This window comes from Symphalangus syndactylus, chromosome 4 (assembly GCF_028878055.3).
Source record: "Symphalangus syndactylus isolate Jambi chromosome 4, NHGRI_mSymSyn1-v2.1_pri, whole genome shotgun sequence".
In the NCBI taxonomy this organism is placed as follows: Eukaryota; Metazoa; Chordata; class Mammalia; order Primates; family Hylobatidae; genus Symphalangus; species Symphalangus syndactylus.
Genome location: NC_072426.2, coordinates 115651187 through 115675115, shown reverse-complemented (window position 1 = coordinate 115675115; position 23929 = coordinate 115651187). Strand labels below are relative to the sequence as shown.

Genomic DNA, 23929 nt, shown 5'->3' with positions numbered 1-23929 from the left:
GGCAAACTTCTATAAGAAGTCATGAATTGGGAGAAAATATTTATAAAATATGCATATGTTAAAGGATTTGTATCAGAATATATAATGCATTCTTAGAACTTAATACAACAAACAGCTCAATTAAAAATGGGCAAAAGAATTAAAAATATGCTTCACCAAAGAAGACTTATGAATGGTAAATAAACACATGCAAAGTTGCCCAGCATCATTTACCATTAGAAAAATGCAAATTCAAACTGTTATGAGATGCCCTTAGCTACCTACCAGAACAGCTGAAATCAAGAAGGCTGAGGATAAAAAGAGTGGAGGAGGATATGGACCTGCAACTTTCATGCATCACTGTTATGTACACAATTATTTGCACACTTTGGAAATGTGAATGTTTCAGCAATGTTTCATAGCTTGAAAAACACCGTATAATTTGGTCATCTAACACCTAGTTATTGATTCAAGAGAAACGTTATTCTGTTGGCACTGAAAAGGCTGTTGAATGAGGAAGGATTAGATACATGTTTTATGAAGGTCATCTTTATAACAATACATAGGCTGAGTTAAGATACTGGATTTGAATTATTGAACATTACTGGGCATCACAAAAAAAAGAAATGCTTCTGGGGGACTTTGCTAAAAATACAAATTCTCATTTATATTTGTATTTGAATCGTAGTTCAAGGTTGGAACTCAGAAGTGTATATTTTAACATCGGTGGCCTTTGATAACATCGTAAAGGAAAGGCAAGTTGAAGTGAACCAACCAATAAAGAGACTGTGGAAAGTATCCCTATGGAATGTAGAAAGGATCTTAACTGGGACTAGCTGTGGAAATGTAAGGATCGAGTTTTGAAATTATTGTAAAGGTATAAGTAGAATAAATTGCTGACTAATCCAGAAAATAGGCGTTCGTGAGGATAATTCAGAGGTTTGGACTCTGAGTTGTTGAATACTAATGACACTACTCAAATGGAAAATCTTGAAAGGACAAAATTACTAAAAATAAAAGAACAACAACAAAATCTTGAGTTCAGCCTGGCATTTCTGAACTCTAAGGGCTTTTCAATGAAAACAGTTGATAGAGCTGGTTCAAGAGATGGATAGAGATGGATTTATTAGACCTTGGCGTAAAGATGACAGTTGAAGCTATGGGAAAATGGATTACCTCACCAATGAAAAAAGTGCTTTTGAGAAAGTGATTTAAGGTCCCTTGTGGGCTGACTTACCACATTTTGGGTGAACAGAGAATGATGAGTCAAGAAAAGAAACTGAAAAGGTCAATCAAGAAAGAGAAGCATTAGGATGGGCACGGTAGCTCACGTTTTTAATCCTAGCACTTTGGGAAGCTGAGACAGGAAGATCACTTAAGGCCAGGAGTTTGAGACCTGCCTAGGCAACATAATGAGACCCTGTTTCTACAATAAAAATAAAAATAAAAAATAAAAGTAAGATAAAATAATAAATAAATAAAAAGACCATCAAAGGTGCACTTGAGGGTTTACAATGAACTCCCATAAGAGTTTAAGAGGTAGGCACTGTAATTGTATGCAAACTAGGAAAAATGATTATGTGATTTTTCCAAGGGCAAATGGATAATTTATATATATATATATATATATATATATATATATAAGCTGCCCAGATGTTAAGTAACCTCCTAGCTGTTAGTCTAATATGCTTTCTTTTAGGGAATGTTGAAAATACGTCAGTGCACTAATGACAGAGTATAGCACTATTCCTATATCAAGTAATTACAAAATATCAAATATCAAAATAAACAGGATTCTTGCTGCATAAATGATTACTAAAATAATAATCACTTGCATATGCCATTGGCTGCTTCTGCATTACAGATGGAATTAGGCATTGCCTTAAATTTTTTTCAGCGAGAATAAGATTTCTAGGTAGAATAGAACTTTACTTACTTTGTTGAGATCTCTAGTGAAAAAGAGTGGTTTTAAATGAACATGTCTTAACTATTCCTCTGCCATTAATATTCAGGAAACTAGAAATTCTCTTCATTCATCCCCAGGAGAAGTAATTTTTAGTAGTTTTATACTTGCAGATAATTCTGTGTGTTGCTCTGAAGAATAGTTGTATGGGTATATGAATTGGAAAAATGTTAGAAGACTAGAAAACATTTCATTTTTTAAGGTAACATTTCTCTTTCATTTTCTAATATGAAAAAATAAAATAGATCTGCCTTACGTTCAGAGTTTATTCTTTTTACACGATATTATTAAGCTGATATTTTAAATAAATTGTTTGGCCTACTCTTATGATAACATTTAGATAGACTTTCTTTTTTCACTTAATATAGTTCATGCTAAATGAGAAAAGAAAAAGGTTTTTCAGAACAGTCAATAGGCAGCTCAATGATATGGTCACATCCTTTCCATGACTTCAGCTTTCCTAGTATCGTCCCAGTTGCAAGAATAGCAATAAAATAGTTCCCCCTTATCCACGAGGATATGTTCCAAGATGCCCAGTGGATGCCTGAAATCCCTGATAGTACCAAGCCCTGTATATACTGTTTTTTTCCTACACATGCATAGCTATGATACAATTTAATTTAAAATTAGGCACAGTAAGAGACTAACATGAGCTAATAATCAAAACAATTATAACAATATACTATAATGAAAGTTATGTAAATGTGGTCTCTGTCTCTCAAAATATCTTCTTGTACTGTACTCACGTGTCTTCTTGTGATGATGTTAGATGGTGTAATGTCTACGTGATGAGATAAAGTGAGGGGAATGATGTAGTGTTAGGCTTCTACGTCAAGGCTACTTGAACATGAGCACTGCAATAACCTGACAGTCGATCTGGTGACCCAGATGGCACCTAAGTGACTAATGGGCTAGTAGCATATACAGCATGGATACACTGGGCGATTTATATCCCAGACAATCTGAGGCAGGATGGCACAAAATTTCATCACTCAACTCAGAACAGCTGCACAACTTAAAATTTATGAATTATTTATTTCTGGAATTTTCTATTTACTTTTTTCTTTCTTTTTTTTTTCACTTAATATTTTCAGACCAAGGTTGACCACAGGTAACTGAAACCATGGGAAAGCAAAGGCACAGATTAAGAGGGACTACTGTATACAGCTGTGTTGGGATTTAGTGACTACATTAATCTTTTCAAGCTGATTTATTTGACTGCAAAACATCAATGGTCTACATTGGTCTACATCACTAAGTAGTGCTGGTCAAAAAAAATTAAAATTTTTTCAGGTTACATGGATATCACAATGGGACATTTGGGTATTTTCTAAAAAATGTGATTCTATACACAGGATACTGGTGATCCAGAGAGTTTCCAAGAAGTCAGATAAATTTTGTCAGTACAGACACAAAGTGAAAGATTAGCTATTATTATGTTTAAGATTGTAAGCCTTGTATTCAGTTATCCAAAAAAAATTCTGGGTTTTAAAACTGCAAGACCCTCCTGCATGATCTCCCTTGCCTTTGGTGGTAAATCAACTCAAATGAGATTTGAATAAATGAAATGGAATCTCTGCATGTGATGGAAAGAAATTGATAGTGATTACAAGTGCTAGGGAAGATTTCATTGAGTGTGAATGAATATTTAGCTACATGGCAATTATATGAGTATTGTGGAGACTTGAAATGTAGTAGCAGGAATTCAAAGAAGGCAAGTTGTTTGGCTCTAAAAATAAATCAAAAGAATTTATTGAAACCATCAACAGAGAAATTGTTTAGTTAAGCTGAATGGGAGTAAATTCATGCTTTTAATATTTAAAGTCACACTGATAAGCACATCCATGCTGTATAAAAAATTATGTAAATAACATATTTCCTCATTTTGCTATGACTACACTGACTTGTTTGAGTACTGTCTAGCCAATTTTTCCATCAGTTTTTTTATATCTTTCATTCTCATTTTAATACTTCATTGTGAACATCAGTGAACACTTCTTTTTGTGCCTATCTAGTATAAACTGCTTTTTATTTTGTTTTTCTGATTTATTCTGAAATATTTTTCAATCTTTTATTCTTATAAATTGTTTTTCATGTTTTGTTTTCTCACCTTCAAAGTGGCTTCAATGTGACTAATAACAGGATGTTTAAAATATTCAACAAAATTTAGCAGTAAAGTAGTTACACAGGCATTATAGGCACACTTAATTATGAGAACTGGTAGATGTTCAAAACACTTGGAAAGTTTGGGTTAGGGAAGAAGAGGAAGAAGGACAGAAACATCTAGTTTTATGGCAGGTGGTGAGTAGTGTGGAATAAGGGAGAAAGCTGCTGATTTGTTAGAAAACTTCATTCCTTTTTCATTTGTGCTGCCAATACGCCATATTCCCTAAGACATATCACCATTCTTTCTTAGTTTTCTCATCTTGGATAATGAAGATGTCAACTTTAAGATCCCTTTCACCTCTAGAATTTTATGGTCTATGGCAAATAAGTAACTATGCATATATAACAAAGTCTTACTGGGCACGTGTTTTGCATGGGGCTTAACTGGTTTTCTTTAGTTGCTGATGCTCACAATGAGAAGATTTAGAGTCTACTCTAAATAATTTAGTGACTACTAGTTAGGCTTGGAACTGTTGACCACATATTGAGAGTGCCCCAAGAAATAATGATGTTGAGTTATATCAATGGTGAAGCCAGCATTATCAAGAGTGTCTTATTAAATGGTGGCAATATCAATTATTATTCAATATAATGCTATGAGTTAAAGGGTCCCTTCCTAAGAGATTACAGAGTATGAATATGTTAACAATATGGGCCGTTACTTGACTTAGTCTCTACTCTTTGAACAGATCGTTAGGCCACATGCATGCTAAGTGTACTAATTACTGTACCCTTCAGTCTATTACAGGGTGAAACTGTTAAACATTTCATCAGGAAATTGCAAAGTACAGCTGTAAAGTTCTTTATTGTTGCGAAGCCTTCATTGCTATAGTACTTACTAGGTATTTGCCACCAGCTTGTAAAATCTACATGCCAAGTTTCACAGTAACCTCGTTAACATTAAGCATTACTGGAACAATTTAGTGGAACAGAGCATTTAGGAGGCGATAATAAGGAAAACAGGCCCAATGTTTTCATGAAGAAGTCTGCCTGTGCCATTTCTACTATTGTTGAGATCTGTTTATGATACTAAAAAAAAATCTCCTCCTTTAAGGACGTATGTCTTTCTTTAGTCTTTAACTGTTTAAAATATATTAGGCTGGTACAAAAGTAATTGCGGTTTTAATAAAATATACATAGCCTGATTACATTTTCTTTTCAGGAGTGTTTGGAATGACTTGAAAGCTGCAGCAGGTAGATGTTGTTCAAATGATTATCCCCAGTGAAATTCATCTCCAATGACAGGATTTGTGAAACTAAAAGGGAGAAGGTTGAGGAGACAGACAGTGTTCATAGCGCATTTAAAACCTCAGCATTAACTTTAAAACAGGAGGACTTAAGGCCTTGGCAGCATCCCAAAACCAAACAATTTTCCATTGATTGGTACGAATCATTTTCTCTCCTTGGTGTCTGTACTTTTTCCACCATACACACCACTTAAGTACCAACAAATCTGCAATTGACCTTTTCACAGCTCTATGCTGAGATGCCTACCAAGGTGTTTCTAATCTTTGTCAATTTATTTCCAGACAGAGCTTTTTGTACATGCCTTCAAGGATCAACTTGTCAGGAGTGCTCTTTTAGCACTCTACACTGCAAGGCCAGGAGCCATTCTTAAGAAACCACCCTCTCCTAAGAGCAGCACAGAAGAGAGCAGTCCCCAAGACCAACCCCCACTGATGAGAAGGCAGGACTCCATACCACATCATTCAGACTACGATGAGGAAGAGTGGGTAAGTCTCTTGTATATCGCTTGCCTCTCAATGTTTAGTGATGAGAAATAAGGTAGGAACGATCAGATAGCTCTGCTTTTCATTTTAAAAAATGGAAAAAAGTTATAACACAGATTGTGGATAAATGGGCCACATTTTTCCTTAGGGGCAATTTTTTTTGGAAGTTGAAATCCTGATAAAATTTATTTGCTAGCCAATGAATTATATATATAAGTGAGAATCTGTCATCCAAGTAAAGATGCAACAGTTACAAGACTCTATGTTTCCTTATTTATTGCCAAGCTATATAAAACATGAAAGTTATTTTTTAGAAGAAGAATAAAAAATCCTCCATGTTACTACTACTTAGATGCAACAAGTATTTTCATTGTTTCAATCCAGTGTTTTGGTTCTGGAAGTACTTTTTAAAATTATTCACATTTAAATGACAGTAGACATAGATATCTCGCAAATCTCTCTCGCTCAAGATTCTATAATGTAAGATCCTGTTCTAGGTGCTCTAAGATTTACAGAAGAATGTCCTCATAAAAGGATATGAAAAAATAGCTAGGAAAGATGAATAAACAAAGGAAATAAATATGGTGAGAGAAATTCTAGTTGGGCCGAATATGATGGGAGAAACGTGAAGGTGCACCATGGCAGAGGAACAGGGTGTTATTACTGAATCAATACATATAAATTATTCAAGAATTCTCCAAAGTATATGCATATTATACACACACACACAAAGGGAAATCTATTACTGTATCATATGTTTAACAAAAAAAAATAGTGTGTTAGCCGTATTAGATGTTAAGCTTTTAGTTAACAATTACTTTTCTTGCCACCCTAGAATTTAAGAATGTTTGGGGAGTAAATTACTTGAAAGACACAGGTCTCTCAAAAAAAAAAAAAAAAAAAGTTATCTGAAAGGCTGTGAGGTGATGCCTGCTTTTTCTTTTGGTAAAATTTCTATCACAAAAAAGACAGAGCTGGGCTCCAAGAGGTAAATGCTGAGTAAGTGTTTGTCTTTGGTGATTAAAATCGCATTTCTCCCAGTGAAGCATTTTCAAAGAGCAAATCTAATATTTCTTTCTCCCTTTTACCTTCACCTTCTTCAGTTTTTTTTTTCACAGTTCCAAGTGTACACACCTCTTAACCTCTCTGAAGTTCAATTTTCTCAACTGTAAAATGAAAATAACAGCACGTGTTCTGTTAGCTCTTAGAGTGGTCATGAAATCAATGATTTACCCATGTTATGATGCTCCATTACTTGGAAAGGCCAAGGCAAATGCATTATATTACTTTAGTATTATTGTTATATGTTTCTTAAGTAATATAAAGTATATAATCTTATTATGAAGATTAATACTATCCCTTGAGATAAGTGGGGAAATTAGATGTCATACAACATGGATTGTGAATTTTGAAGAGTTCTAGTGTATACAGAAAAGAAAATATATTTTATTTAATAAACATCCAGTGTTAACCTTTTGACAAGTAATTACCACTTTATATTAAATCAAGTGAGAATTTTGGAATTTTTCCCCCTCATTTTAATTCACTATGTTTTACAAACCCTCCCCCTCACCTTGACCCCCTCTTCCTGTTGAAAATAGTCCCTCTCCTTCCTTCCTTGTTTCCTTTTCTTTAGATAATTTTGGAAACCTTTTATTAAGTATTTTAAGTGGGAAGGTATGTAATGTTAGATCCTTAGTTCTTGGAGCTCAGAGTCTAGTGATAGATAAAAATATGTTAACATATAGTTACAACATTTTGCAACAAAGCTTAGAAAGAGACATGATAGAAGACAGTTTCTGCTAATATGACTTCAACTCAAAATTTTAAGTCCAGAACTGTCTTATGATGGGCAAAGAAGGAAGAAAGTGGGGACTGTATCATTAGCTGAGAAGTTTTACAGAGAACTATTCCTTCAGTCAGCGTTACTGAGTACCTGTTCTGCCTTATTCACTGTGCCACACGCTGGGGACAACAGGTGAACAACGTGGGCCCTCAGTTACTCCACAGCCTATTCAGGGCTGTAGAAAGACAAATGGCAATCGCAGTGTAGCCTTAGAGATGTACATGGGATACAGCAAGAATGTGGTAGCTATAGTGGTGTTGCCAGAAGTAATTCTGGAGATTTAAATGTAAGTACAAGTTAACCATTCAAGAAAGAAGATGCGGTGCCCTTTTAGATGGGGCATAATAGCTGACATGCAGAGAAAGGTAGTTAGTGTGTGTGTTTGTGCCTGTGATTATTATTTACATGTTTGTTTTAAAGTGAGTGAAATTTGAGCATGTTATATTCCTAAGGCTATGTGAGAGGCACAGAGGTGATAACTGATGGAGCAAGGTCCTTACAAGGGAAGGAAGAAAGTCAACGGTAGGGTCCAGGTGGAAGAAGAGGCCCTTCTCCTGAGACTGCAGGGAGGATGTGAAGATGTGAGGGTGGTTGGGGCTGGATGGCTGCTTTTATCCATAAAGCAGAATGATGTGCTAAGAGAAAAAGATGGGGGGGACTGGAGGGAGTGGTGATGGTTTCAAATAGGCACCGAAGAAATGAGTACTTGAGCTAATGAGTAACGTGAAAAATTTGAGAATAATTCCAGGCTTTGTGATGGGCCAGCAATGGCTAGAGTATCAGGTGGCATGGTTGTTTGTTTAGCACTCATTATTCTTTTGGGAATATTTTCTAGTCTTCACACCAGGAAAAAAGTCTTTCTGATTCTTTTCTCCAGTTGATGAAAGGGTGTCATCTCAGTTTCTCTTGTTGTCCTTCAAAGGCAAAAGGAGTTGGGTAATAATGAAGGGCTGCATTGCTCTCTGCATCTCCTTAATGTCATTTCTAAGCCTCCTTCTGAACTCGTTGTTTCTGGAGAGCATATACAAGCTTTGTCTAAATTTACGATAATTACAACATAATTACAAGAAAAATCTTTCCCACTCAGAAAAGTTACTTCTATTTCTCTCCTTCTAATATAATTTTACTCTTTTTGCAAACAATAACCGAGTTTGATTGGTATATAACATTTTTATTGATTTTCCTTAGCAACCACTTTCTACTGAAAACATTCCTTCATCAAAGGATAGAAATCCCTTATAAAAAGATAGAAACAATAGTTCACCAGAGTCATAAACATTTAACATTATTCTCAAAGCTTTATCTAACTTTGATAAATTGAGTAAAACTAAAGAAAATGTAGCTAATTGAAAATGCCTTTAGAGACTGTGGTATTAAATGAATTAGAAACATAACTTTGTATACTCCCTTTTTTAATTAGTTGTTAGAAAAGTTTCAGTGCTGATTACAAGTCTAGTCAATGCTGGTAGTAATTCAGTGTTTTAAATTAATTTAATTGGGTTTCTGTGATATTATGTGAAGATATTCCCTGATCACTTAAATTGGCTTACGTTTGCAAATAAGGTTACAGTAATTCCATTAAGCATTTTTTATTTACTTTACTTAATTTCTGATAGTGACTGTAATAATTACCTAACTTGAACAACTGTACTTAGCTTCTTATAATAAGTATTTGGGAAGCAAATAAATGGTATTAGATTACACTTAAATCCTACCTGGCTGATGCAGGTAAGAACCATTCTTTTGAAGTCAAAAAAGAGAATCCTGTTCACTCTAAATCACTACAAGGCTGTCCTTTCTCATTTCAACTTGTTTTGTTGACAAAATTGATGGCATATGAATCTGGATAATAATTATCTAGTCAATATGGTAAAGTGAAACTAAAATGAATGTTTACAAAAAAAGTCCGTTATTTGCTGAATTTTACTTATTAAATAATGGAATGCTTTAAGGGTTTATTTTCCTGAAAAGTTAGTAAACAGTTAAACCCCAAAGGAATATTTGGGATTGTATAACAATCTGTGCCAAGGAATAGACTAACATAGCATTCTCTTTTAGCCAGTTGAGATGACATATTACTTTTCTTTCTCTACGTCTCTGCAACAGATGCTTCCAGCAGCTGGGATTCCAAGATTAGTTTGTCCAAAATATGAAAGCATGTCATTTAACCAAACTATTAAGTTGACCTAGTTTTTGTGGTTTCTAATAATTCTGAAATTCTGTGGAACACTGTGATTTAATTTCAAAATTACTATAGTGATAGGTTAAGGGCTAAATCTGCCTACTTCTATTCAAATCAATTGTTAAAAAAGAAACTTCTGATCCTTTATATTCTGATCCATTCTAGCAAAGTACAAAACTAGAAAAACAATTCTTAGTATTTAGACATACACAAAACCCATTTTCAATTGAACTACATTTCTGTATCAAGCGGCATTTCAGCATCCAAATTATCCAATTAATTCCCTTCATGTTACAAATATAAACCAAATTTAAAATTTTACTCTTCTTTCTTAAGCTAGGCAAATATTTGCTATTTCTTATTATGTTAAATGTGTTTATGTTACATAAACACAATGGATGATCCATCCATATTAATTTTTCAATAACTTTATAGACTTTAGAAACAATAGCACAAATTCGTAGTAATATTTATGTAAAACATCCTATTAATAAACTCCATAGATAACCTAAAAATTTGCGGCCATTCTGTAACTCAATACTACCAAAGATTGTGTTTGGGAATAAGATTTATATGAACCATCTTCTGATATATTCCTTACAAATTTTATACAGTTCATTTTGTACTATACCTTTCTCTAATGATGCCTACAGCAAATGTGAATGCTTAACCCATTTATGCCTGAGGTTGCAATTTTTTGAATTTCTGCATGAGTGAAAAATCAGACCTTGGTGATGACCTTGAGCAGTAGGGTATAAATAACTCCGCGTGCTTAGCATTCCAATAATGGAACACTAGGCATAAGCGGGCCAAGCTTGACAGGAGCATTGAAGAGCTATTTATACTGCCATAATTGGTAGCAGTGAGCATAGACAGTTGCAAGCATTGTTAACTGTTGAGGACAAAACCTATTTAGCCAGGTATCTCCACCGGAAATCTATAGTGATCTATATTCCCAGCTTCTCTTGTCCAACTACTCTGCCCATCTTAGAAAACATTACCTCTACAGAAAAACATTGAGACCATGCATAATGCAGATACCTGTGAAAATTAATATTCAAAAGATTTTGTTCAGTTATCTGATTGGCTACATGTGATTTAAAACCATGGTCCTGATCTTAATAAGAAGGAGATAAATCATTCTCCTTCTTTAGAAGTAACAAATTTTTATAGACTACTTGATATTAATCTATGATGAAACTTTTTCAAAGCAACACCTTATAGCTTGGTTACCTAAATGATTATTATGTCTACTAAAATATGGCCATTTACTTCTAAATTTTGTAAGTGATAGACAGATGCATATGTATGGGTGTATATATATTAATATATATGTGTATATATATATATATCCAACTTCAAATCATTTTGTATAATAAAGCATTATTCTTATATTACAGGAGCACATAGCCTAGTGAACACTGATTATAATCAGTTGTTTATGTCTGTTTTCTCCATGTGTTCATGAACTTTATAAGCTCTGATAGGAAAGAAACCATATCTCATTCACTGTTGCATTTACACAGTGGAGCATGTGAACACGAAAGGTACTCAATACACATTTACAGAATAAATTAATGTCTTTGAAATTTGTCTGCAGATTGTTATTTTTATTTGTCTTCTTATTTTGAAACAGAGAATATTTCAACTTAATATAATTCTGCACTATGTCCAGTAGCTTTTCTCCCACTGTAATTCATGAGTCCTTTTGAGGATTTTGTTTCTCCCCTTCAGTGAAGAGTACCCAGCTATGTCCTTCTCTTCTTGGTTCTTATTTCCCAGTGTCTTAATCAACTCTAAGATGACTATTCTAGCCATCTGCAAAATATCCCCCTCTCCCTAGTGCATATTTCCTAGTATCTTAATCAACTCTGTAGTGACTATTTAAGTCATCTTCAAAATATCTTCAAATATAGAAAGTGGTAAAATTCAAGATAGATACAGAAAATCAGAGATGACCAAAGCTAAGGTCATGACTAATGATGACCTTCAGAAGCCTCCAGAAACCAGTGATGGCAACTTTATTTAATTATTAATGTGCAGATTACAAAGGTTCTAGTTACACAGAAATAATTTCTTCAGATGTTTCCCGGCAAATATAAATTGAAAGTGACTAGTTGTCCCTTGTCCCAGCTTTTTCTTTTTTTTTTTTTATCCCTAAGTCACACATAATAGGGTTGTATGGTTTTGTTAATCTTAAAAGGAGGAGGGAACACTCAAAGCATTCACTCTCACCATCAGAAAGGGCAGTCAAAGGCAGGGAGAATGGGGCCAGTTGTTCCCTATATGGCAACTGAATGTGTTCTATCCTCTCTTTTCTTGATGGATGGGAAACATTCCTGAACTTCTCTAGTCTATATCACCCAAGAGAAATGTGCTTTGAATACTTATCCAATATTAAGGTCCACAAAAGGTGATTAAGCAAAGTTCATGACTGTCCATTAAAATGCACAAATGTTCTATTAAAGAAAAGAAACCCCAGACGGGATCTTTATGTGCATGCATATTCATGAAATCCTGCCAATTTCTAGATTTTCCCACATGCAGTTAATATTTTCACCTATAAAACCCCTGTTTTATAACACCTAACACATCCTATACATCCTAGCTCAATGTCTTTTTCAGAGTTAATGTAGGAATAAGTGAATGGATAGAATTGCTGAATCTGCAGCTCATCCTCCAATTCAAACCTGTATTTTAATAGATATTTTATTTCTATTAATGTAATGAAATAATGTAATGATTATGTAAAATAACGTAATGATTTTCCTGCAGTTCTATACTGGATACCATCATCTCCCTTGGATATTTTCTAGACATTTATAATGCCTGGCTCAATATCAGGTATTTTGATGTGCCTGTGTATAATGAATGTGCAAACTTGCATACATGCACTTTAGAAATGTATTATTACATTCAAATCAAGTGCCCTCAAACTTTAATGTATTCTATTTTGAATAATGAGATATTGTTTCCAAAATAGAAATTTTTTTTGTTGTTTTTTTTGAGACGGAGTCTCACTGTCGCCCAGGCTGGAGTGCAGTGGCGCGATCTCGGCTCACTGCAAACTCCGCCTCCCGGGTTCACGCCATTCTCCTGCCTCAGCCTCCCGAGTAGCTGGGACTACACAAAATAGAAATTTTTTAACTCCAAAATTTAGTGAATAAGTGAAGGAAACACTATGGTATATATAGGCAGACTGTTGGCTTGATTTATCAAGGTTCATACAATTAAAAAGAATTAGTGTTTGAAAATGGTTGTGCACAACACACTAACTGATAATGTCATACAATTCAACCAGTTGTGCAAGTATCTAATGGTGTGCAGATAACATCCAATTACCAATTTAAAGTTAAAAGCTTTAGTCAATCAGTGGAATTTTTTCGCTTATTAAATGTTTTATTTAATATTTGCACTGAATTGAAAGCTTTAGCATGATGTGGCATATATTAGGTTGAATGCAGCCATTCAGAGTAGGAACTTGGTTATAAATTCAATTTGAAGATGCATGTAATGAGAACTTCTTATAGTATAATTTATTTTTACTACCCAATAACAGATTAGTAAGTCAGTCAATAGATATTCAATAAATATAAACAGTGTGCAACAGTGGTATAGGCACTTATATGAAACCTGACCTTAACAGTCATATCATCTCATTTAAGTAAGATGACTAGCATTCATAAAATGAGCAGAGGTATTGAAAGATATTCCAAGGATGCAGGTGGTTGTGTGATACACATTAAAAATGCCAAGCCAAGTGTGGTGGCAGACACCTGTCATCCCTGCTACTTGGGAGGTGGAGGTAGGAAGATTGCTTAAGCCTAGGTGTTTGAGGTTGCAGTGAGCTATGATCACCCCACTGTACTCTGGTCTGGGCAACAAAAGATCTTATCTCTAAAAAGAAAGAAGAAGAAATTTTGAAATTTAAAAATGCCAAAAATATTCAGAGTCATTATGTGACAGTTGGAAAAGGTGGAAGAATTATCCTCTTTTTCTTTCTTTTATTCCTATATCCATTCTTCTTTTATTCATCTATTTCTTCTCTAGGCCTAAGACATGAGAATGAAAGGATTAAAAAATAATAGTCATTTCATTTATAGAGCACACAGTCTATTAAAAAGAAAAAAAAGCGCCGGGCACGGTGACTCACGCCTGTAATCCCAGGACTTTGGGAGGCCGAGGCGGGCAGATCACAGGGTCAGGAGATCGAGACCATCCCGGCTAACATGGTGAAACCCCGTCTCTACTAAAAATACAAAAAATTAGCCGGGTGTGGTGGCGGGCACCTGTAGTCCCAGCTACTCGGGAGGCTGAGGCAGGAGAATGGCATGAACCCAGGAGGCGGAGCTTGCAGTGAGCCGAGATTGCACCACTGCACTCCAGCCTGGGGGACGGAGCGAGACTCCGTCTAAAAAGAAAGAAAGAACAAAAAGCATGTTAGGCAAAGAGAAAGGAGAGAAGAATGAAACATTCTTGGAGATGGTGAGATTTGAAAGGGCAAGAACTTAGACTGATGTAAGATAATGGCGAAAGTGTTCTAGGTATAAAAGTCAACATGTTTCAAGATATTAGAAATATTAGATCTTCCAAGGTTTCCTTCAAATCTTTGATGTTTAGCACTGAGCCGGCATATAGCAGATGCCTAGTAAATATATGTTGATTTAATGCAACAGCATGTTTCTAAGACTGCAAGAAGACATCTGGATGAAGGTTTCATTTTAAAGACTAATGAGAAATAAGAATTATCTAGGTCTACCCAACTATATATATGCCTCCAGGCTGAGACAAGAATGTAATATTGGCTATAGTACTAAGCCTGCTTTTGATTAGAAATAATCAAATGAGGAGGGTGATCAATGAAGATTAATGTGGCAGTCATAGATTTGATTTTGTGATAGCCTATAATATAGGCCTAGGAAAAATCCAAGCCAGGGGAATATGGAGAGGTCAAAATTGGAGAAACAATGGCTAATTGAGTCCATTTTTGTTACAAGGGATTCCTTTCCCAGATAAGGCCAGGAGTGAATTTTAAACTGAGTATAGTTATTGGGAGATGAAGGTCAGGTATTTTTACATGAGGAAATAGGTGAAGTTAAAGCAGGAGGACCAATAGGAAGGAAAGATCAGGGAGTCTCATCTGGTGGATGTTTACATGTCTGGCTATTTTTAGTGAATGTGTGTGTGTGTTGACGTGTGTATGTTGATATGTGGTGTGTGTGTGTGTGTGTGTGTGAAAAAGAGATACCGTGGGCTATACACATGCCAGTTTGAAACACAGAATATTTTAAGTGCAACTCAATTTACCTAACAGTCTGGATAAAGGGTTCAGGGAGAAAAGCTATCCAGCTCTTGAAAGACTAAAGATTTGCAGTATTATAGACCTTGGCCGGTATAGAGCATATTGCTCTCAATCAAAATCAGAGATAAATGGAAGCTTCTTTTTAAAGATGGGATTGGCCTTGTTAATTCACTATTTCTAATCAAAGTCCTCAGAAATTGATAATGACAAGTGAGAAATTATTCATGGAAATACAGATACATCAGGCTATTTTGTACATCTATATCAGCTCTGGCTTAGTCTTCACATTCTTTCTGATCAAAAATTGGCCTTAGAAAAAGTTGGTCGGCTAAGCATTACGGAATATATTTTTTAGGTTAACTACTGCTCCAAAGCAGTCAGGATTTCTCTTGATGCTGCTAAACTCACAATTGTGTGACATGCTAAGTCACCATCATGCTGCCTGCCTTCATGGCTCATCTGCCAGGTGTAATGTCCCCCTGGCTACATCTGTCAACATTTTTGCATCTACTGCCATTGGGTTTGACCTGCATGTTACCTTAGGTTGTAACTCAGAAACAAATGAGCACCTGACTCAGAGTGAAATAAATATTGCTGCTGGTTCCCCACTGACTCCATGCCCTTATTGACCAGGAAGAGTTTATAGCCAGTTCACCTTCAAGGAGTAGGTTTATTGTGAAGGCTCCATGGAGGTTAAATACACCAATTTGGCTCCATTGAATAAAGATTAGACTTTAACCTACCGATTCCCCATTACTTCCTTCATACAGTAGGGGACCTAGCAAGATAATGGTTGCTATTTCTGGGAAAAAGTCCCAGCAATCCATTTCTCTGATAGGTGGTAGTGGTTGTTTTTAATCTTCTCATGTAGAGGGGAGCTAAGCAGGATCTGGAGGGGCTGGAAGCACCACGTACTGCAGCCACATTCTTATGCTACTGTTGTCTTCCCACTAATCAGCCTTTCTTCATCATGGGAGCAATCCGAAACTAATTGTGTGGTTTCAGTAGAGAAGAAAGAAGTGTAGGCCCTAGCCTCATACCAGCAATCTAGGCATAAGGCATTTCCCCTGTGGACTGGCACAGTGAGTAAAAATCATTAGAATGAGAATGTATTTTTGCTGGTAACTTTCCTCCATGTATGTTTTCACAGAAATATAATGGAAAGGGGCTTGTTTAGGAAGGAACTCAGATATTCAAGGCTTTCCTTTAAAAATCTTTCTTACCAAGCTTCTGCACAGCAAAAGAAACTATCATCAGAGTGAACAGGCAACCTACAGAATGGGAGAAAATTTTTGCAACCTACTCATCTGACAAAGGGCTAATATCCAGAATCTACAATGAACTCAAACAAATTTACAAGAAAAAAACAAACAACCCCATCAAAAAGTGGGCAGAGGACATGAACAGACACTTCTCAAAAGAAGACATGTATGCAGCCAAAAAACACATGAAGAAATGCTCATCATCACTGGCCATCAGAGAAATGCAAATCAAAACCACAGTGAGATACCATCTCACACCAGTTAGAATGGCCATCATTAAAAAATCAGGAAACAACAGGTGCTGGAGAGGATGTGGAGAAATAGGAACACTTTTACACTGTTGGTGGGACTGTAAACTAGTTCAACCATTGTGGAAGTCAGTGTGGCGATTCCTCGGGGATCTCGAACTAGAAATACCATTTGACCCAGCCATCCCATTACTGGGTATATACCCAAAGGACTATAAATCATGTTGCACATGCACACGTATGTTTATTGCGGCACTATTCACAATAGCAAAGACTTGGAACCAACCCAAATGTCCAACAACGATAGACTGGATTAAGAAAATGTGGCACATATACACCATGGAATACTATGCAGCCATAAAAAATGATGAGTTCGTGTCCTTTGTAGGGACATGGATGAAACTGGAAAACATCATTCTCAGTAAACTATCGCAAGGACAAAAACCCAAACACCGCGTGTTCTCACTCATAGGTGGAAATTGAACAATGAGAATTCATGGACACAGGAAGGGGAACATCACACTCCGGGGACTGTTGTGGGGTGGGGGGAGGGGGGAGGGACAGCATTAGGAGATACACCTAATGCTAAATGACGAGTTAATGGGTGCAGGAAATCAACATGGCACATGGATACATATGTAACAAACCTGCACATTGTGCACATGTACCCTAAAACCCTAAAGTATAATAAAAAAAAAAAAGAAAAAAAAAAAAGAACGTAAAAACACTGAAAAAAATAAATAAATAAATAAATAAAAATAAAAATCTTTCTTACCCTTCTCTAGCATCCTAGTTTCAAAATAATTGACTACCATGTACTCCAGTCTCCTAGTAATTGAATTATCATCTTTCCTCCTTGTTATCTGCACCTTGCTCTATATCCTGGTCACATGAATGGATATGGGGCCTTGATCCTGATACTCCTTTATTAATGCAGGTCACTTATGTCCTTTGTGACAAACTGAAGGACCCTTTAACCAAGTGACTGCTCTATCCCTGCTTATAAGACACCTTTGATCTCAGACTTGAGGGTCAATGGGACGGGACCAGCCAGTTCATTTTGTAGACTTATCTCTTATCCTAGGATCCACCACTGGACTCATATTTAAGTCTCAGATAACTAAAACCTAGTCTTGCTCCTGTAAGGTGGCACACACCTCTACCTGACCCTTCTGTTTTTTGTTTGTTTGTTTTTCTGTTTTTTGTTTGTTTTTTTTTCTGCTTAGTTTGTGCTACTGTGTACCCCATTTCTGTGGAAAATCACAGTGGAAGAATCAAGTCTTTGGAGCCAAACAGAATGGAAGTTCTAGTCCATTTATACCATTTTAATGTTGAGTGTTATTAAACATCTCTTACCAGAAGTCTCTTTATCTCTAAAAACTGAGTCGATAACAGTAACCTTATTTGGTGGCTTTTGAACATTAAATTAGCCAATGTACATACACAAAGTGAATATAAATACCAGCCTTTAATCTGTCTTTGTAGTCACCTCCTTCTCTTCCTTCTCTTGCTTCTTCCCTCTTTCTCCACCTGCCTTCCTTTCCTCCAACAAAAATTACTGAGAGCCAGGCCCTGTGCCACAAAACAAGAACACAGTTCTCAAATAACTCAGTCTAATGTTAGAGACAGAAACACACATCAGTACCTTCAGTAACTGCTACTAAGTAGTAATAACTACTTAGTAAAGGCCATAAAAGAGAAGGAGGCCATGACCAGCAAGGCTGAATTCTCTCACCACCAGACAGGCAGCATCTCCTCTCCAACAGACAAGGAATAGAAGGAGTCCGCTTAGGATCTGCTGCTGAGTGTCCCCTCAAGCAAATATTTGATTATTCCTAAATTATGTATTAGTATCACAGAAGAGACTGCTCAATTTCTCACCCTAACAAATATTGTCTCATCTCCTATGTCCTGTAAATATTAATGACTGAATTTTTTTATTCTGCCTACCATATATATAACCCTTTATGACATGCTTATTGGTTTTAGCCAATGAACATGCTTCACTATGCTCCTCAGACCAACGAAGATCTCTTTACAGTCTACAAAGGTGACCTTTCTATGAGCAAAATCTTATAACCTGAGCTGTTTGGAAAGGAAGAACAATATATACGTGTGAATGTCAAATTATCTTTTAAATACTTTTATTTTCAGGCTCTTCAGAGATGTGATTAAGAGAAGTTGATCCATCCCTTACATTCCTTTATATAAGAAAAGCAACATGCAATGCGACTTGATCTTTGATCAAAATATAAAGTTCCCTGAGGTGCAGTGGCTCCCACCTGTAATCCCAGCACTTTGGGAGGCCGAGGTGGGTGGATCACTTGAGCCCAGGAGTGAAAGATCAGCCTGGGCAACATAGTAAAACACCATCTCTGCAAAAACTACAAAAATTAGTTAGGTGTGGTGAGCAGGCCTGTGGTCCCAGCTACTTGGGAGGATGAGGTGGGAGGATCATCTGAACCCAGGAGATCAAGACTGCAGTGAGTCAACTGTGCCACATACATGCAGGCGTGCACACACAAACACACACACAAGTTCCTTTCAACATGGACAACAGCAAAAGAGTTGACAACTTATGAACAAAGCTAATCTGGAAAATTGAGAGGAACCTGCTCCCCTTTTTTTCCTCAGTAGCAGAGTTAATTTCCAGTTTTAGCTGGAGAGTTTCATTTTTCAATTTAATCACCTTAAAAATGCAATTGGTGGTAGTGATTAAGACATATTCAAAAGAGAGGGCATGAGTTTGTTATTGTGCTCCAGAATGGAAGCTCTTCACCAAATTCCAGTCCAGATGTCAAGACCATCAGGTTACTTACCTTTCCCCAGCATTTCTTCCTGGAATAAATGAGCTTCCTTAGCTCTCCTGGCTTATGGCTCAGAGGTTCCTTTACACCATTTTCTCAGACAACAGGCAGATGATGATGTAATCTATGGATGTGATTGGTGTTTAAATTTTTCTTCGAGGTAAAGTGCTTTCAATTCTTTGTGGAAAGATCTGACTTTAGTGGAAAGATTGTTATAATCGCTTGTGGTTAATAGAATACTTCCTACTCAAGGTTACAGGGTGAGGGGAAAGCTTGATCCACTTAGGAAAGCCAGTAAGTTTTGGATGTGATTTTGCCAAATAGTAATAATTTCAAGAAGTGCCTTCATAGAAAACATAACATTTGGCTCCCATTGTAGCTTGGTGAGGTAGTTAGAGCAAGAATTATCATTCCAACTGAGACGACTGGGCTTCCCCAGGGAGGAAGTACTTTTCTCAATGTTTCCTAGGTAGCATGTCACATAAGGATCCAAAATTACCTGTGCTAACTTTGAATGTTCTGCTTTTCTTTAAAACCCTATTACTTCCTCAGCTAAAGTAGGCATGTCTGTGCACTCCGTCTTTACAACATAGCCATCACATAATCTAAAGTCAACTTTAGTTTCTATTCCTTGATTTATCCTTTCCAAAATTAATTTATATGTTTATGAAGTAGAAAAATTAGCTGAGGAAAAAAAGTACATTTGAGAAAAAAGATACAAACCACTAAGGAAATACTATAATTTAGTACTATCTTTACATTAAGTGGTACTCCACGTTCCTGAGATAGCTCTATTATAAAGAAAGCACCCACTGAAAGGTTGTTCTGTGGTGTGATGCAGGGAAAACACCACAAATCTATCTGGGTATGATGCCTGGAGAGAGAAATTAGGAGTTAGTGCTAGATGACGTAGGAAGAGAAGCACGAAGGAAGTGAGGAATGGCAGTCGTCTATCGTGATATCTATATTCAAAATAGTATTTAAACAATTAACAGCAGTTTTGTGAATCAAAGAATTAAGTTGCATGCATTGCCTTAAGCAAAAATGGCTACTAAAGAGAACTGGCAAAGATTAGTGGCAAAGAGGCCCGTTAGTGGTACAGGCTGCTTCCTGGGAAATAAATCACTCAAAATGACTTATTATGTAGCTCTAGTGTATAATATTAAGTAGAGGTCCTAAGACAGTATGGTCAGAAGTATCTGAGCAATTTGTCAAAATTTCAATTTATTGTGCCTTCCTCCCAGGGTTTCTGATTCAATTGATGGGACCCAGGAATCTGCATACTAATTTTCTGGGCTGTTCTGTTAGAAGTGGTCTAAAGGCCATACTTCCAGAATTTCTAGTACCTAGAATAGTCAAATTCACAGGGACAGAAAGCAAAATGATGGTTGCCAAGGGCTGGAAGAGGAAGGAATGTGAAATTCATGTGTAAGGGGTGCAGAGATTCAGTCTAGGAAGATGAAAAAGTTCTGGAAGTGGATGCTAGTAATGGGTGCATGACAATGTGTATATACTTAATGCTACTGAAATATATATATGTGTGTGTGTGTGTGTGTGTATATGTCTATATAACCAAAAATACTCCAAGAATTTCTAACACAATAGGAGGCCATTCTTTAAAAATATTGGTGTGTCTTTGCTTTCATAATAAGTGTTGATAAAGAGAATAGATATCTTCAATTTAAAATATCATAATTTGTACTCAATTATGGATTAATATTGTATAATGGTCATCAATTCTTTATGACAGAGTGAAAATAATGGACTAAATAAAAAGATTTATAATACTTCATTTTTGCTTTATTAAGAGAACCTAGATTTATTATATATCCATAGTCTGACCAAATTAATGGGAATTTAGAGCTACTCAATCTGCATTCTAATGACTACCCTTCCAAATGCTTCTCTAAAATAGATTTATCTGACTTTGCCTTATCTTGTTTTTGTGACAAAAATATGTAGTGATACTCATGCTTTTTTCAGGACAGGGTGTGGGCCAATGTGGGGAAGAGCCTGAACTGCATTATTGCTATGGTGGACAAACTGATTGAAAGAGATGGTGGCAGTGAAGGCAGTGGTGGCAACAATGATGGAGAAAAAGAACCTTCATTAGCAGATGCCATCCCCTCTCACCCAAGAGGTAAGAAATCATTTTTATCCCAATCATTTACTGAGTAAACAAAATGAGAAAGTCATGAAAAAAATGATATAGAAGAGGAGTCAATAGTATCTTTGATGAAAGTGCTGATAGCATGCTTTTCCACTGCTCTGGCTTGGATGATGGAAGGCTATTTATCGAATTGCATCTCAGTTGTGTTTTCAGAACTGCTAGCAATGTTCTTTTTTTTTTCTTATTTTACCACATAAAAACCTTGAAAAAAGAACAGTGTTTTAAGGATCTAACATAGTTTAACCTACCTTTACACATTCCTCCAAAATTTTATTAGAAAGATAAATAATCATCTGCACTTAACTCTTAGAAACATAGAAGCATATCAAGGACACAGTATCTCACAGTGGTTTCTTAACAGAATGTAATCAGATAGGATGATTTTTGCATTATTCTGAGAAAAATTTGTGTAAATTATCTCCAAAACATATAGGAAGATTTGATTGTAAGGAATATGTTAGCATATTGCTCTAAAAACATACATGACAAGTCTGGATTTTTGTGAAACCATGCACACACATGTGTATACATGTGAGTGCATGTGTTTTTCTGTGGAGAGATAGGTGAGTAGGTAGGTAGATAGTTAGGCAGATACTTTCAAATGTATACCTTATTACAAGGTTGGCTAGAAAATACAAACAAAGTTTTAACTACAGGTGTGTCCCTATAAATGGCTTTGAAATTTTCTTTTTGTTGATTTGATTAATATTTGATTAATGTTGACACAAAAACCAAGGCAAATGTCTACATCTCTTTATGGCAGTAGAAACTGCTGTTAGGGTTAAGTCAGACTTTTTTGCTGGGTACCTTAAGTGTTTGGAGAGAATAAGCAATACTATCCTACTCTCTTCTGCTGAAATCTGTTCTTTTACTTTAAAAAAAAGAGTCATAAGAAAATACAAACATTTATAAAATTAGATTTATGTTTCCTCAATTTGTTTTCCTAATTTTACATTACTCACATTTTTTGTCAGAAGTTTAATTATATAAAACATCAATCTTTCATCACTTGATTAACAGTAGAACCATTTCTAAATTATATTTGTAAGCTATGGCTTTCTAAAGTATTCTTGTTGTAGATGGTCCCTCTTCCTCTGTCATATATTCATATAGGCAAAACATTTATGCTAATGTTCTTTATGTTCACACTTACTTGATCTAACTGTATGTAGGGATTTTCTTTTTTAACAATACCAGTTTTTATTAGTTAATGAATCTCGTCTAGCTTCATAACTTTACATGAATCAAAATGAAAGCTTGTCATAGCTATGTCATAAAGAAATAGCATACTTCAATTTTCTTTAATTGAACAAATATTGATTATCAAGTATGGGCCAGACACTGCTGTCCTCTAGAAAATGAGGTAAGAAGAATTCATTTTAGTGACTTACTATGTCCATTGATAGATTTTTTTCAAGCCATATTATTTTTTAGCAGAAATGAGGTAAGGGACACTGGATTTTGTTACATTTTTTGTTTAATGTTGCCAAAACTTCTCACTGAAGACAATAAAATTCCAAAATATTTGAAATTATAGTGTGTGTGTGTGTGTGTGTGTGTGTGTGTATCTTGTATTTCATCAGAAGACTGCATCTGGGCATTCAAAGTGCATTTTAAAAGGTAAAATATTTGGTAGATAAATCATCCGTAAGATTAGATGAATCATTTTTATTTGAATATGAGACATTGTGTAGATAGAATCTAAAACCAAGTAGAAGTTGCTGCAAAAGTAGAATTCACAACTAGACCAGTATTGTGGATGGTTAGAGTCAAACTACAATATATTGCCCTCTAATTTATTTTCTTCTTTTATTATCTATGTTTGTTTCACTCATCATCAATTCTTTCTTGTGTTAGAATCTTTTTAGGAGAAATCACTATTTAAATGTGTGAAATATGTTGCTTTTGTCTGAATATTTCCTCACAACCATTCTCCAGAACGCATATTATAATAACTGTAAACGAATTCATCAAAATAGAAGCCATTATTTTAGATTTTTAAGTACTATCATAGTGCTGTAATTAACATATAAGCATGTTTGATTCTCTAAGTCTTTAACTAAATTTCATTTCCCCATAGGTTAGATTGTCAGAACTGGAATTATTTTGTAAGGAAGAGTTGCCCCCTCTCTCCTATGTATTTATCCATTTTTTTATGTCAATGTGGACTCATGAATACTTATTTTTAACTTAAATTTTAATTATATTTGACCCATAATAATTGTACGTTTTTATGGGGTTCACCGTGATGTCTCAATGCGTATGTATTTGTGG

The 23929-nt window shown here is 35.5% G+C and overlaps 1 protein-coding gene across 13 annotated transcripts in view; it reads left to right on the top strand.

Annotated features, from left to right (window-relative positions):
* INPP4B (inositol polyphosphate-4-phosphatase type II B) overlaps positions 1–23929 on the top strand; it is an 849925-nt gene that overhangs the window by 699417 nt on the left and 126579 nt on the right. For all 13 annotated transcript variants that reach the window (XM_063637640.1, XM_055276001.2, XM_063637634.1 and 10 more), the window contains 2 exons: positions 5638–5841; positions 21469–21625. In XM_063637640.1, coding sequence (XP_063493710.1) covers positions 5638–5841; positions 21469–21625 — 361 coding nt within the window. The remainder of the gene's footprint in view (positions 1–5637; positions 5842–21468; positions 21626–23929) is intronic.